Genomic DNA, 16,481 nt, shown 5'->3' with positions numbered 1-16,481 from the left:
CACAAACGTAAACAAAGGTGTATGTTACTTTGTAGAGTAATTTAGAACAGCTTCGAACGTGGCTCAGCCAATCAGAATCAAGGACCGGAACTCTCAGTTTTATAAAAATAAATAAGAGATGGAAAAAGATTTAAAAATCAGAAATGAAAATTAGAAATGTTTCTTTGGCAACTGACTGAAATAAGCTGAAGTTCTAAAATTACTCAAACTAAATCTGAAATAAAAATTAAAGCTAAACAGAAATAATAATAATAATAAAATAATATAAAATAATATTAATTCATAATAATCCTACGTGTACTGCATTAAGCTAACTGAGACTTATTACAGCACTTGCATGCTCTTTTGTTGGTTTTGATTGCTTCTATTGTCCTCATTTGTAAGTCGCTTTGGATAAAAGCGTCTGCTAAATGACTAAATGTAAATGTAATAATAATATGACAAAATTACATAACAAAATGACTAAATCTTAAACTAAAATTAAAATGAAAACTGAAAAACAGACACAGGCTAATTCAAAACATGCTGTATGCTAATTAAATGAATTAAATACTTAATAAACACTATAATAGTAAATAATACTAAAGTAATACTGCCCAGAAGGAAGCAGACACTCTCAGACTAATCTTTTAAAACTCTCCCTAGATGTTTGTATATGTATTTGTTTGAATATGCATATTAGAATATGCAGAATTTTGTATATATTTTGCTGCATATACGTCTCATTTGGTAGTTTTATGTATCTTTTGTCATTTACTCTTCTGTGTAACTGACAAGCCCTACCGTATTATTTATTCATTTCATATAATTATTTAGGGTTTTATGTGTTTTTTGTTTGTTTTTGCTGTTGTTTTGTGCACCACTCATTTTTGCATGGCTGATTGTGTTCTGTATGCTTAAAAGACAGTAAAATAACAATACAAATTTGATTTTTAAAATTGCACTTACTGTAGTTTCCACCAAAAATGAAAATATAGGCTATATATATATATATATTAATAATAACAACCACTTTTATTTTTCTCTTATTATTTTCATCAACAATATGGTTTAGTAATTAAAATCATTTAATTATTGTCCGTGCAGAGGCTATTCCGTTTTATTGATCTATGGCGCATTCATTTTGATTCTTTACACGTGTAATGATGTCCAGTGACTTGTTTGCATTATTTATGCATGATTTTATTTATTTGTAAGACTTTTTTATGACTAAATTTGGTAATGGGAGAGTACAATTATTTTTAAAATGTACACCGTTCAAACTAGGCTGCTTATGTTGAAGTGTTTGGGATGTGGCTTTTAATGATGAGACCTTTTTTGTAATCAGGCTCTCAAAAAGTATATAAAAAATTTGGATATAGATTTATCGGCCAACATATCGGTTATCGGCTTTCAAAAATAAAGAATTATCGGTTATCGGTATCGGGCAAAATGTTCATATCGGTGCATCCCTAATAAATACAAAGCAGTATTTTCCTGTTGTGTTGTATTTGCACGACATCTCCTTTGCAAACAGCGTTTATTTGAGGTGTATGCAGCGAGAATGGCAGCTCGGCACCTGGCGTGTGCTCAAAGCTCGTTATGACTGTGTTCGTCAGTGTGGAAGTCAAACCCGGTGGCTAATTAGAGGCTCTGTGGCCTTTCAGCCACTGCATTTAATTACAGATCTGTTGCGCACACTGGGAATGGCAAAAGTGACAGCTCTTCCCTTCCAATACCCGCTAATCTCAAACAAAAGAATAATAACCATAGTCAATAAACTACACTCAGGGCTCAAGGCATGGATTATTTTATTTTATAAACTCATTTTCTGTTTCAGTATGAGCTCTGCTCTTAAAATGAAGCCTGACGACATTATCATTCGACTTTTAGAAAAAGATCAGTAATAAGTTACCACTGATGTCCTTGTTTAGCCTATGAACGCATGATGTAATCAGTCTGACTGTCTGAGTCAAAGCTCTGCCAAAACTGTATTAGTTGTCTCTCAAAATTATATAAATATAAATGTTATTAAACATCTCTTTGTCTCTCTGTCTCTCGTGTCTGTCTGTCTTGTTCTTATCTATGGACAATCATAAGAAGCAACAGATTCATCTATTTTTAAACATTGGCCACGTTACCATAGTGATTTCAGACATATTGTTTCCAAGCAACAGCATCAAATGCAAGAAAGACATGAATGAAGGAAGGATCTATGAGGAGAATCTCTGGACTGATTACGCCTTTCTGTCCATTCAGGAAACCCGCTGGTGAAATAGGGAGCATTTTCACTCCCTTCCAAGTGAACGTCAAGTTATGTTAACTTGAGAGAGATCCAAGCCCAATGAATGAGTTCGGATGAGTTGTCGACAGTTCCTGTGGATGGAAAGGCCACCCATATGACCATTTTATTGCTTTTTCATTGCATAAAAAAGTATATGAACTATGTTTTAGACGTTTCTCCTAAAATCTCCTTTAATTCGACATAAATGTCACGCACATGCTGTGATCAGCAAAAATAGATTTTGGATTTATTCGATGAGAAACATTTGAACTCACCCTGAGATCTGACTTTGATTGCTCTTCTGAAATTCTCTCTAGTCTATTCTTCTGGGTTTTCATTAGAATTCTCCATTTGCTGTCTAGACTTTATCAAAGATCTCACACTTGTGATGTTTCTTTCCTAAAGGCCTGTTTGTGCACTCGAACCCGTGTCTCTGGGAAGGTTTGACCCCCTTCACATACTGGCTGCACAGGTACTGAAACTAAATGGCATCGTTAAATAAAAACTGCGTCTGTTTTGAGTTCACCTGGACGCAGATAAAGAGCAAAAGCCTCCGAAAGCAAGTTCTCTTAGTCTCAAGACAAAGGCTGAACAATGAACGTAGTTTCCTCTCTTTTAAAACTCAAGTCTAAGAAAGGATGTGAAGCACTGGTACCCTCTATGCAGCAGATCCTCCAGAGCCCGGAGTGCGTGAGATCTCCGCGGACCTTCTTGGGTTGCGTCTGCGCCTCGTCCGCGCTGATGTTGGTGGCGTTACAGATATATGCCCGGGAATAAAGCCAGTAGTCGGTCCCGATCGCGATGCTCATCAAACTAAACGCCACGAAAGCCCCGATTGTGGCCAGCAGCATCTGAATCCCACGGTCACACCACGCCATGGCCACTCATAATAATAACCACGGTAATAATCCACGCGTCATGCTTGGCCTCGCGCTCGCGCTGCTTTGTTCTGGCAGGAAACTTGAGCGCGTCTGCTCCACATGTTGCTGTTTATATAGGCTAGAGAGCAGCTGTGTGAGCTCACACATCGGGGTCGCTTTTTATGCTTTTTGAGGAGTTTTGATCATCACCGTGTCCATTTCCTATAATCACATCCCCCTTTTCCAAACTCAGATGGCTTTGGTTTGGGATTGCGATCTTCAAACCCCACCTTCAGTCACACTAACCAATGAGAAACACACATGGCCTGAAGAATAAGATGATGCTCTCACATCTCTTCATCGCGATGATGATTAAGGAAAATGCACGATATGCAGTGTTGGGGGTAACGCATTACAAGTAACGCGAGTTACGTAATCAGATTACTTTTTTCAAGTAACTAGTAAAGTAACGCATTACTTTTTAATTTACAAGAGAATATCAGAGTTACTTTTTCAAATAAGCAAACCTGCAATAATTAAATGTTAAACAACACAAATATCCTTTATGTGTTTAATCCCATTCTATTAACCAATGTCTTTGCTTCTGACCTTCGATGATCCAGTTCAACCGTACTAATAAGCAAAAATGTCTCTAGATAATCATTTGTGTGTTTTTTTTTTTTATTGCTGAAGTGTGTTGAAATGTCTTCTTCTGCATTCTACTTTACTTTCCCTTCAGCCTGAGGCTTATTCATTTCACTTTTGGTGTGAAAAGGCTTTTATATTTGCCAAAAATATAACTTTTTATATTAAAAACAAACAAGCAAGCCCTGTCCAGATTTAAAAAGTAACGCAAAAGTAACGTAACGCATTACTTCCCATAAGAAGTAACTAAGTAACATAATTACTTACTTTTTTATGGAGTAACGCAATATTGTAATGCATTACATTTAAAAGTAACTTTCCCCAACACTGACGATATGTTTTCATGCTTAAATGCTGCTGTAGCCTAAATGAGTTTAAAAAACACTGAAAAGGATAGAAGTGAAGACAAAACTCAAGTAGTCTACATGAAGTACAAGTTTTGATGCTTGTGTGGCTTAATAAAGAGACTGAAATGAATCAATACCCAGTGTTTTCCACGGCTTTGTGTTTTATTAGGTGTTATGAGATTATTTACCAATATTGGATAAAGAGCTTAAGGTAGAAAACTTTAGCCAGTAACAAAATCAGATTTATAAAACAGAAAGTTCTGGTTCTGGCCTCTGATTGGTCAATACAGTGTTCCAGTCCACGCATATATATGTGTGTGTGTGTATATATATATATCCCAGCATCCCAGAGAACCTACAAGCACCTGATAAATGTTCTCCTTCAGTCTAGTACAGCCAGACCCTCAGAGTAAAGCGATTGTTCAGTCTCTCCTGGGAACAGACATTACGACAGCAGCAGGTTGTTTGTTAGCTTAACACGTTTTACACAAAAATTGCACTATTGAACATGGAAGCCACTAAATCCATTAGCAATATGCATGTTTTTCAGGGAAGACATCATAATATAGACACAGAGGTGCGGATGCGCTGTTACCATTTGAGACTGGAGACTGTTTTTGATATTTATAGTGTAATAAGTATGGTGGAGATGAGTACCTGAGAAAATGAGCAGGACCCTCAGATGGGTGTGTGATCAGCCCAGTGGATCGATGGAGAATGTGTTGCTGGAATCAGGCTGGAGCACTAAGAGCGTGCTGACTGCAGACACACTGATTGGGCCGATCGAGATGAACACAGGACTTCATCAATAGGAGGCAAATGGAAAGGATCTATTCACAGCTAGCTGGTCCCTATACTAGGAGAAAAAAAAAACTAGGTTTACACAATGTTTCTGATTACCAGTGTGTTTTTCTACACTTTGCTTTTTTTTTGGCTTGTATCTTGATTTAGTTGTCACATTTTGTATGACAAAAATATAGTTTTAACCAACAGGACATATCTAAAGCTATAAAATTGCTATCTATATAAATTCCACATCAGAATAGAATCCACCATCTCTGCAACCTTACACAGGACAAATGGTTTGAAAAATGGATGGAGAATAGAATAGAATAGAATAGAATAGAATAGGCTTAAGCATCTTTGGGAACCTACACAGAACAATTGGTTTAGAAAAATAAAAATAGAATAGTATAGAATGAATAAAATAAAATTAATAGAATTGGCTGCAGCACCCCTGAGAAACTACTTAGGACAAGCAGTTTGGAAAATAGAATAGAATAGAATCCAGCATCCCTGTGAACCTACAGTACAGTACATAGGAAAAGTAGTTTGGAAAATGAAGAATAGAATAGAATAGAATAGAATACGCTCCAGCATTCCTGTGAACCTACATAGGACAAGCAGTTTGGAAAATTGAAAATAGAAAAGAACAGAACAGAACAGAATAGAATAGAATAGAATAGAATAGAATAGAGAATCTATTATAACCTAAATAGGACAAGCTGTTTGGAATTTGGAAAATAGAACAGAATAAAATTAATAGAATTGGCTGTAGCATCCCTGAGAACCTACTTAGGAAAAGCAGTTTGGAAAATCGAGAATAGAACAGAACATAATAGAATAGAATAGAATAGAATAGAATAGAACAGAACATAATAAAATAGAATAGAATAGAATAGAATCCAGCATCCCGGAGAACCTACAAAGGAAATGTAGTTTGGAAAATGGAGAATAGAACAGAACATAACAGAACATAATAGAATAGAATAGAATAGAATCCAGCATATATTATAACCTAAATAGGACAAGCTGTTTGGAATTTGGAAAATAGAACAGAATAAAATTAATAGAATTGGCTGTAGCATCCCTGAGAACCTACTTAGGAAAAGCAGTTTGGAAAATCGAGAATAGAACAGAACATAATAGAATAGAATAGAATAGAATAGAATAGAACAGAACATAATAAAATAGAATAGAATAGAATAGAATCCAGCATCCCGGAGAACCTACAAAGGCAAAGTAGTTTGGAAAATAAAGAATAGAATATAATAGAATAGAATCCAGCATCCCGGATAACCTACAAAGGAAAAGTAGTTGGGAAAATAAAGAATAGAATAGAATAGAATAGAATCCAGCATCCCAGAGAACCTACAAAGGAAAAGTAGTTTGGAAAATAAAGAATAGAATAGAATAGAATAGAATAGAATAGAATAGAATAGAATAGGCTTCAGCATCCCGGAGAACATACATAGGAAAAGTAGTTTGGGAAATGAAAAATAGAACAGAACATCCATGGCAAAACTGACAGGTGATTGGGCATGTTGTTACACAGCTGCTAAGATGATCTGGGTGGTAGCAAAGGAGCTGCTAAGATGTTGTGCAAGGTTTTTAGCATGTCGTTATGCAGTTGCTAGGGTGTTGCTAAGGTGTTCTGGTGGTTGCTAAGTGGTTGCTCACTGGCCCAATCAAAAGAGCCCACCCCCAAGTCTCTATGATATTCTGGTGTCTAGATATGACACAAGTGCATCCTTTGGTGTAAGTCTATGGGAATCCTTTGGTCGTTTGATTGGATAGAGAAGCAACAGCACACCTCTCCTCAACATGCTACATGATTGGAGGTATTCATGTCTTTTCACAAACTGTGTGGGATGAGTTACACATTGTAGTTTAATATTTAGAGCTGGGTTTGGGGGCGAATAACCTAACCCAAGTATAAGCAATAGTAATAGTAACTTAAAACCAGATGATGACAACACAAAATCTTCTGATATGTTATTCCCTTATATGATATGTTATTTCATCTTTTAAATAACATAGCCACAGACAAATCCCATGTGTCTTCACAGCAGAATATTGATGTATGGCGTGTAAATTAAAACACTTGAGATTATGTTGCCAGGATGCATCCGTGGTAACTGAAGAGGGGTAGGTGTGAAATAAGCCTGAAAACATGATGTTAACACCAATTAAAGCTGCAGGTTGAGCGTGATGCTCTTCGAGGAGAGGCAGAATTTGCTGACAAGCTGGACCAAAGGACAGCACTCTGACCTTTATACGGCATTATTTTTAGAAAGTACTCACTGAAAGAAGGTTCTGTTCATATTTCACCTTGACCTATGCATGTGGGTTTTACATTATACTTGCTGTCACAAATACTGATCAAATGTTTGGGGTCTTAAATCTCTTATGCTCACAAATGCTGAAAAAATACAATAAAAAATAATATTGTGAAATATCATTACGATTTAACAACTGTTAAAATGTAATTTATTTCTGTGATATTTCAGCATCATTACTCCAATCTTCAGTGTCACGTGACCTAATATACTGATTTGCTGCTCAAGAAACATTTCTCATTATTATCTATGTTGAAAACAGTTGTGCTGCTAAATATTTTTGTGGAAATCGTGATACATTTTTTTCATTTCATTTAATGCATCTGTGCTTAAATAAAGTTTTAATTTGTGTCAAAAGAAAAAAAAATCTTACTGGTAATATAAAAATATAAAATATACAGTGGTTCCAAAAAGTGTTTGAACACCTAAGCCATATTTAATTAAAGTAAATGCAATAGCAAAATATTATCTGCATAATTTATGCCACTCACTACATTTATTATCTCATGCAATAAGTGTCAAGAATAAACCCAGATACTTTTTGGGGCTATTGTATTAAAAATGTAAGGACAGAAATGTTCATATTAATATTATTTTATCAAGCATATTCATCCTTCCGCTAGAAGTTATAACAGATGGTTGCTATGCAACAAAAATGTGTTTCATTGGCTTTGTACTGTACTCTGCACAATAACAATGAATTTGAATCTAATCTAATAATGATTCGTTATGGGTGCTGGTCAGTAAAAGAAATGTAACATCTAGATTATTATACTACATTGTGGCACAATGAGAACTAAATACGTTACATGAAAATCTTACATGCACATATTCATCTAATCATCCATATTATGAAGGCTATTTTAATGGTTATTAAACAAAGGGTCAAAAAAAAGATATAGCTTATAAACTGATTATTCAACAGCTCTGTTTTGGGAAGAGGAACATTCTGAGAACCAAAAAAAGTGTTATTTGGAGATATGGTGAACACATTTTGTGTCATCGTTTTTGTGTAAATAACACCACTGGAACACTGCACTGAAGCCAGAAACAGACCTATGCCTTTCCCAAATCCATAAATCAGATATTTCTCAATTCCAATGAAAACATGACTTAATTGACTAGTTTTAAGCCCTCAAGTCACATCACAGATGAGCAGAGTGTTGTTAGTGAAATCAAAGCATCATTTTTATTATCCCTCGCCTGCAGATATGAATCCCATTATATTCCACAACAGCTATCATGTAAATAAAACCGTCTTGGGTACAGCTGTCAAGACCTATAGGCGTAATAACTCAACTTAAAACACAGCATACATAGACGGTTTGAGTATTGTTTGTGATGTGTTCCTAAAGCCGCTATAGGGAATTTTCTCATTAACATTCAGCTTTGTCGACACCGGCTGATAACATTATCCTTGATTCTTTAAACTCTTTATCTTGGAAATGTGCACTTCAGTGAAAAACAAAAACAAATGTTCTTCTATTAAGGGGGAAAATAGCAATATGATTGCACAACTAAAATATAATAACTGGCCTATCATTATGTGCTGTAAAGGTCAGTGTCATACTACTGTAGACAACATAATGTGGCATGGTTTGTAGTTCCATTCATATCAACCTAAATCTGTGCATACTTGTGCTTAGTGATTCAGTACATACTCGTATGAACCTGATTCAATCTGATTTTAGATGAAAATATGTGGTTACATTCTGGGTTCCAGGTTGTAGAGATGTCAATTTAGGAGCCCAGTCATTGCTTAAATGTACATTTTTAAACCTTTCACCTTGATAAAGTGTTATTCGATCTGTGTAGAGTGTTAATTCTTTCCTGTGTGAGTGAGGAAAGATCTGAGAGCTGTGAAATTAAAATGTTTTTGCCTAAAGGAAATGAACTGAAATTTAACTCGGCGGGTTGAGTTGTTGAGGATGGTGCTGCCACCTACAAGTTACATCATGTATTACAGCTTCTTTGATTGGGCCATTTTGATTGTAAAAAATCGAATGCCATTTTGCCTAATGTTCCTTTTTTATAATTCTATATCTATCTAGTTTTCCTCTACAATTGTTTTACTTAGTAGTCCAACGAAGTTACAACTTCTGAAAGCTACACTACCATTCAAAAGTTTGGGGTTGGTAAGATTTTTTTATGTTTTTGACATAAAAACGACAATGTTTGACATAACATCGACATGTTTTGAAATGTCTCTAATGCTGAAGACTGCTTTTATTAATCAAAAATGCGGAAAAAAACAGTAAAACATTATTAAAATTTAAAATAGCTGTTTTATATTGTAATATATTTTAAAATGTAATTTATTTCTGTGATGCAAAGCTGAATTTCCAGCATCATTACTCCAGTCTTCAGTGTCACATGATCCTTCAGAAATCATTCTAATATGCTGCTCAAGAAACACTTCTTAATAACAGTTGTGCTGCCTAATATTTTTTTGTGGAAACTGTGATGCATTTATTACTCTCATCAATAATGTTCAAAAACACTTATTCTCTCTGTCTGATCAATTTAATGCATTCCTGGGTAATAAAAGTATTCATTCTTAGTACTGTTTTTTACTTTTTAAAAGGAAAAACTGTAATAGGTTGTTTTTTTTGTGTGTGAAAAAAGTGCATCCTCTTGTCTACCACTCACAAACATAACAGCAATCATTCTATATTATACATGAATTAGGTGGGGAAAAAAATCAGTCGGTAAATGTCTAACCCGAAATGAAAATGTTTATTAGGTTTTAAGCTACAAAGTATCACCTCTCATCCGTCACATACCAGTAGGTCCTTGGGTTCAAATTTCAAAGGCTTCATTAAACACCCGATAGATTATGTCACAGCAACACACAACATCTTCTAGCTCAACGTTTTATTAGGCACAAGGCGGGAGGGAGTCGTGTTTACAGTATCATTATCCCAAATGCCCTCTCTGAGTGTTTGCATCTATGACCCTGGCCTGGGATCAGTTTCAGATCGCCTCCAGTTCAAACATCATTTCTAAACATTCCATATTACAGACCTGAGCTCAGTTAACACTGGATTCTGGGATGTTACAGTGTTTGGTGAAGTCATGTTGCATTTCCCTTTTCGTATCAGTTTCCAGCTAGAGTACGACCTGCGCCGATCTCACAGCTTTCGTCACTGTAGTAACGGATACACGCAGTCGAAGTGGCCCAGGTTCTGGCAGGACTTGAGCCAGCGCTGTACGTTAACTGGTGCAGAGGTGGTCTGGCCGGCCCGCAGGACGCAGCAGGCACACACGATGTCGGCGAGAGAGAACTCCTGACCCAGAAGCCACTCTGAACGCCCCAGAGCCGCGTTTAGTGACCTCAGCACGGCCGCCCGCTCTTTACTGCCCCCCTCGGACAGCTGGAAAACTGCCGTGTCGATCCAGCAGTCCATCTGCGTGGCGGCGACCGGGTCCTGGGGTTCGCCACCCAAAAGACGGAAGAGAAAGCGAGCGACGTTGGCCTCCCCCTCGATCGGGCACATGCTCTGTGTGTTGAACTTCATCTGCAGCTCTGACACTGAAAGGAGACGGATGATACAATAATTAGCATGTCGAAATATCTGGAGCTACTGCAAATGTATATATATATAATGTGACCCTGCAGCACAAAAGCAGTCTTAAGTCGCTGGGGTATATTTGTAGCAATAGCCAAAAATACATTGTATGGGTCAAAATTATAGACTTTTCTTTTATGCCAAAAATCATTAGGATATTAAGTAAAGAGCATGTTCCATGAAGATATTTAGTAAATGTCCTACTGTAAATATATCAAAACTTAATTTTTGATTAGTAATATGCATTGCTAAGAACTTAATTTGAACAACTTTAAAGATGATTTTCTCAATATTTAGATTTTTTTGCACCCTCAGATTCCAGATTTTCAAATAGTTGTATCTCGACCAAATATTGTCCGATCCTAACAAACCATACATCAATGGAAAGCTTATTTATTCAGTAGCTTTGCAATTTTTCAATCTTGGTTCTAGTTTTTTTTTCTCTGGGGGAAAAAAAGAACAATTTGCTCCTTAAGGCCAAATTTATCATGGCTACATTTATTTGACCAAAAATACAGAAAAAACTGTAATGTCGTAAAATATTATTACCAGTTAAAATAATGGCTTTCTATTTTAATATATTTTAAAATCTAATTTATTCCCATGAAGCAAAGCTGAATTTTCAGTATCATTACTTCAGTCTTCAGTGTCACATGATCTTCAGAAATCATTCTAATATGCTGATTTATTATCAAGATTGGAAACTGTTGTGCTGCTTAATATTTTTTTGGAACCTGGGATACTTTTTTCAGGATTATTTGATGAATAACGTTAAAAAGAACAGCATTTATTTAAAATAAAAATTGCATACATACAGAAGATACCCAAATTGATCCTATTTATACCCCTGATGCACATTTAAGGTTTTATTGTTCACAGTTTAGCAGTGAACATAATTACAAAGTAAAAAAGATTCGTCTTCGTAATTGTTTGTCAAACTGTAATAATCTGCTCCACCTTTAAATGAATGCACTCTAGTGACTAGTAGTTTGACTAGTAGCCAAATAGTTTCAAGAGGAGTAGGCCACCACAATCAACAGGGTCTGGCTGGTATAAACACCCACCATTCACAATCCAATCTAGTGTTGCCAAAAGCACCCGTACTTCTGTACCGCAATGATACTGACATTTTAAAAATGTAACAACACCAGTCTTCCAGCAGTACAGAGTACAGACATTTGTGCAAGCACTCGAAGAGGTTTTTGCAGAGTCGAGCCAGTCATCAAAAACACGGTTTGGAAGATGAATTCATGATGTACTCGCTCATTATATACATTTAGCGAATTCTGAACACAGAAAAAGTTACATAGTGCTGCTTTAAGTTCTAAAGTCACTTTGGACGCGCGTGTGCCGGCGCTGACCCAGATCCGGCGTAAAGACGTCATCACGCTCGCGTCATAATACTGTCGTGAACACGCGTCCAAAGTGACGCAGTAGAGACGAAAATGTGGAATAAAGTCGTTATTTTTTTGTTTTCTTTGCGCAAAAAAGTATTCTCGTAGCTTCGTAACTTTACAGTTGAGCCACTGATGTCACACGGACTACTTTCGATCATCTTGGTACTTTTCTGGACCTTGAACGTGGTAGTTACCTTGCTGTCTATGGGAGGGTCAGAGAGCCCTCAGATTCCATCAAAAATATCTTAAATTGTGTTCCGAAGATGAACGAAGGTCTTACGGGTTTCGAACAACACGAGGGTGAGTAATTAATGACAGAATTTTCATTTTTGGGTGAACTGACCCTTTAAGCAAATCAGTTTCACTCCGGTCATACAAGAGAACCACGATTCCTTGAATGCACAAGATACAGCGGCCCTCCAGGAAAACACATTCTGATCAATCTTAGTGCCGCTCTCTTTTTACCCTCTCACCATCTTTCCATATGAGAGTGAAGCCAAGCTGAAAGCGCTGGCGTGCGTAGCTGTCTATGTGCCGCGGGCCCAGGCAGGACAGCAGCGGAGGGGGCACAGCGCTCACAGAGGAGTGCACATGCACACTGGAGAGCACCTGGTAGCGCTGGCACAACAGAGCATGAAGAACCAGCAGGCACAGAGGAGGACAGGCAGGGCTGGCGTTGATCACGATGTCTCTCAGTGCACCCAGGTCCTGGAGGACAACCAGAAACAATTCAGCAAGACGTGCATTTGGAACATTTGTGACCCTGGAGCACAAAAGCAGTCTTAAGTCGCTGGGGTATATTTGTAGCAATAGCCAACAATACATTGTATGACTTTTATGTCAAAAATCATTAGGATATTAAGTAAAGATCATGTTCCTTTAAGATATTTTGTACATTTCCTACCGTAAATATATCAAAACTTAATTTTTGATTAGTAATATGCATTGCTAAGAACTTAATTTGGACAACTTTAAAGATGATTTTCTCAATATTTTGATTTTTTTGCACCCTCAGATTCCAGATTTTCAAATCGTTGCATCTCGTCCAAATATTGTCCGATCCTAACAAACCATACATCAATGGAAAGATTATTTATTCAGCTTTCAGCTGATGCATAAATCTCAATTTCGAAAAATTGACCCTTATGACTGGTTTTGTGCTCCAGGGTCACACATAAGATTCAAGACACAATGCCCAACCCAATTAAGGCTGCTAAACAGAAACAGAACAGAAAAATACAGCAAGACCAACTAGGTTAACCGGACTGACATGTTTACCCTGGTTTAGTGATAAAAATAGAACGCAGGAGTTAAATACCTGAACAGGGTTGAAACATCCCAATCTAACTCGAGATTAATATAAAATGTCTCGTGGCGCATGTAAGGGCTCACCTTGCCCAACAGAGAGTCTAGATCTGCCGTTCCTCTGAACACAGACTCAGCCGGCCCGCGTGACAGTGTGCTGGCGTCCAGGTCTGCATCAGGAGTGGTCACCGTCTTTGCGAGCCCGTCGACCGTTGCCTTGATCTCATACAGTCTTCTCAGCACTTCATCCTGTCGCTCCTCCAGCGCCTTCAGAGCAGGATCCACTTCCCCGTTCTGAGACCAACAAGAGATACAGACGAGAAGACACCGGTTACATGCAATCTGCATGGCTACCTCCCCAAACATGCAAATGTACACTACAAAACAACATTTAGTTGCATTAAACTATGTGCAAGATTATCTATAAATAGATCAATTTACCATATCATCATCATCATCCTTTCTAGTATGATCCATCTCCTTGAGAGTCGTTGTTAGTTGCAGTGTATTAAACTGAAAGTGTAAGTCACTAAAGGACCAACCTCTCATTCCAGAGCACAGCAGCTGTCAATCACACCCGACATGCACGTGATCATTGCATCAGACAGACCTAGCCACTGTGCGTCTTACGCATTTTTACGATTTCATGTTCATATGTGAATGATGACCTGATGTGCTCCCGTATCATACCTGAAGCGCGTGCTGTCCGCAGTTCATTCCCTGCGCGTGGATATTCGGTGACTTGTACATGCGCGTTGGCAAATCGATCTTTATGTCAGCGGGACTGACGGGCTTCACCTTGTACATGGGCATGAGGACGGGTGACAAATGCACGCCAGTGCCAAAATAAAAGCACGGGATCCAGATATGTTTGTCGATTTCTCGACAGTCCGTCTAGTAGCAGCCAGCTAACAGCAGCAGAGTAGAGAAGAAGAAGCCGTCATTTCCGGTGAGAATGAAAGAACTCGGCTCGCCACTTCCGGTGGCATCCCCAGATGCCAGAGTTCTTGGCAGGAGTCACGACCGTTTGTCGCCGTTTCTGCTGTAAACTACACTGTTTTGTTTTTAAATCAAAGATTTGATGATGCATATACCAGCAAGCAGATACGATCAGAATGTGAAGCTAAATTGCATAAGCATTTTCCCATCAAGAACATACACACACAAGAGGAGTGCCAGATGTCATGTCACATATACGCACACACACAAACATGTATTTATTTATTTAATGTAACACTTTAGTTATTAACTAGTTGCTTGCATATTACTATATTAGCCGTTTATTGGTACATATATATATATTAAAATAATCATGAGACCATTTTAATTGAGACACTTAAGTTTTTATTGATTTTTTAATGTATTTTTATCATTGATTGCTTTTTAAGGATGGACTCATTCTTCCTCAAATCTGGCGAAGATTTTGTACTTTGCTTTAATCAAACATTTCTGTGCAGAACACCTCATAATCTTTTTGTTTCCCAAATGCAAAAGTGAACAGTTCGGCTGGAGAACTTTCGTCATATTCACCCGTCCAGCTCTGCTATTTGCATTGGGATGCAATTTGTTGCTTCTTTCCCATTGAAAGGACAATGGGATATTGTATTTTTCCATCCAGCTTCTCCTGCTACACCAGTCAGCTGCAGTCCTGGCGTCTCTCAGAAGAAGGATTTCCTGCAGTAAATAACACATATGGTCAAATTATTTCATGCATACTGATGTTAATGCTTAAAACGTGTAGAGTACATAAAGCTGTTACAACATTTTTAAGAAATATATGATCTTTTGTTATAATGAATGCTGTCTATCAGTTCTTGTGTCATTTAAGACCTTAATGGATCTTAATCAAATCCAGTTCCTTCAGAATTAATTCATTTAACTGTTATGTATCATTTATCAGGAATCCCACAGATACTTGCCAGATATATTATATTACAAAAATGTTATTTCATTCATGTACCATGTTTATATTATTCTCCATTTTTATTCTTTTTGATGACACATGAAAATGATGTAAAATGCATGTAAAATAATCAGCAAAAACATACAAAGCAAAGTCTCAAGGATCATTATTTAAGATTAATTAATTTTTGATGTTTGTGAATGGGTTATAGGCTTCCCCCATTTAGGTGTTGCCACTGAATAAATCAAGTGAGGTTAATTTTTGGGGTGTGGGAGGCTGTTGTTAAAAATGTCTTACCTCTTCGGGGCTTTCTGTGTCCTCACCTGTTCTGATCTCTGCAACACTGGGGGAAAAAAAGAAAATCGGTACCTAATTACAATGGCATCAGCGTGACATGGAAATCCCCTAATGTCATGACAAGAAGAATGTATTTAGTGATGTTATACAATGAAAAAACATCCTCTACCTTTTCTTTCCTTCGAAAGATGTGCATGCACTTCAGAAGCACAGATTCGGCCATATATCGGCACATATAGACATTGGTTTGCAACCAATAAATCAGAACCTAAGAAAAGTACAGTATTAATTTTAATGTGACAAACAGACAACTTTAACCACATTTAAGGTTTCAGTTGAATCTTTTCAATTAAGTTGCTACTTATACTGAAGTACTGCAGTTTGGAAGCCAACAATTAAAGAAGAAGTGTGAAGTCATGCTTCCATTTTATTGTACTTGGTATATAATCTCTGATTGTTGCTCCTCAAATTATATTGACACCCGTAGCTTTAGAGGCCTCAAAGCCATCACTTGCTTATCAATTTCTTTGCTTTAAATGAAATTCCTATTCTAATTGTTAATTTAGTACACATCTCTATAGCTCACCTCAGGCAAAATCACTTCTGTTAGAAACATCTGCTTCTCAGCTGCAGTTCCAGGCACAGATATGATTCGTTCCAGTCGCTGTATTATGTCTTCTGTCTAGGATAATATGCAAAGAAGAAAATGGAAAAATAGTTTTATACCATGCAGACAGAGAACATCATCAATACAATGCTATGAGCCATGTTTTTTT

The 16,481-nt window shown here is 37.1% G+C and overlaps 2 protein-coding genes and 1 long non-coding RNA gene across 5 annotated transcripts in view; all 3 read right to left on the bottom strand.

Moving 5' to 3' along the window:
- The window catches only part of LOC107691234 (voltage-dependent calcium channel gamma-4 subunit-like), an 18,976-nt gene extending 15,662 nt beyond the window's left edge, over nucleotides 1-3,314 (bottom strand). Inside the window, exon 1 of the mRNA XM_016489743.1 lies at nucleotides 2,919-3,314. Within this exon, the coding sequence (XP_016345229.1) occupies nucleotides 2,919-3,141 (223 nt within the window). The 5' untranslated portion in view covers nucleotides 3,142-3,314. The remainder of the gene's footprint in view (nucleotides 1-2,918) is intronic.
- A 6,637-nt stretch (nucleotides 3,315-9,951) lies between these two features.
- Nucleotides 9,952-14,473, bottom strand: LOC107691232 (aminoacyl tRNA synthase complex-interacting multifunctional protein 2-like). Of its 3 annotated transcripts, none has more exons than XM_016489736.1 (5): nucleotides 14,196-14,473; nucleotides 13,947-14,069; nucleotides 13,593-13,799; nucleotides 12,674-12,908; nucleotides 9,952-10,766 (listed from the first exon to the last, which is right to left on the bottom strand). In XM_016489736.1, the coding sequence occupies exons 1-5, from the start codon at nucleotides 14,316-14,318 to the stop codon at nucleotides 10,378-10,380; spliced, it is 1,077 nt and encodes a 358-aa protein (XP_016345222.1). In that variant the 5' UTR covers nucleotides 14,319-14,473; the 3' UTR covers nucleotides 9,952-10,377. The 3 variants fall into 3 exon arrangements, with proteins under 3 accessions (XP_016345222.1, XP_016345224.1, XP_016345223.1); XM_016489738.1 differs by lacking the exon at nucleotides 14,196-14,473 and having other exon boundaries at nucleotides 13,947-13,988; nucleotides 14,047-14,069; XM_016489737.1 differs by lacking the exon at nucleotides 13,947-14,069.
- Nucleotides 14,474-15,119: 646 nt separating this feature from the next.
- On the bottom strand, nucleotides 15,120-15,900 carry LOC107691244 (uncharacterized). The gene is made up of 3 exons (XR_001634525.1): nucleotides 15,875-15,900; nucleotides 15,706-15,751; nucleotides 15,120-15,179 (listed from the first exon to the last, which is right to left on the bottom strand). It is a non-coding gene; the product is annotated as an uncharacterized LOC107691244 (long non-coding RNA).
- Between the last annotated feature and the right edge of the window lie 581 nt (nucleotides 15,901-16,481).

This window comes from Sinocyclocheilus anshuiensis, unplaced genomic scaffold, assembly GCF_001515605.1.
Source record: "Sinocyclocheilus anshuiensis isolate Anshui unplaced genomic scaffold, SAMN03320099.WGS_v1.1 scaffold202, whole genome shotgun sequence".
In the NCBI taxonomy this organism is placed as follows: domain Eukaryota; kingdom Metazoa; phylum Chordata; class Actinopteri; order Cypriniformes; family Cyprinidae; genus Sinocyclocheilus; species Sinocyclocheilus anshuiensis.
Note: the sequence above shows the minus strand (reverse complement) of the source record. Positions and strands in the feature narration are given on the sequence as shown.

Coding starts and splice junctions, on each gene's coding strand:
- LOC107691232 (XM_016489736.1), bottom strand. CDS start 14,318: ATGCCCATGTACAAGGTGAAGCCCGTCAGTCCCGCTGACATAAAGATC. Junction 14,070..14,195: donor GCGGACAGCACGCGCTTCAG/GTATGATACGGG, acceptor TGTGATTGACAG/CTGCTGTGCTCTGGAATGAG. Junction 10,767..12,673: donor CACTCTCATATGGAAAGATG/GTGAGAGGGTAA, acceptor GTCTCCTTTCAG/TGTCAGAGCTGCAGATGAAG.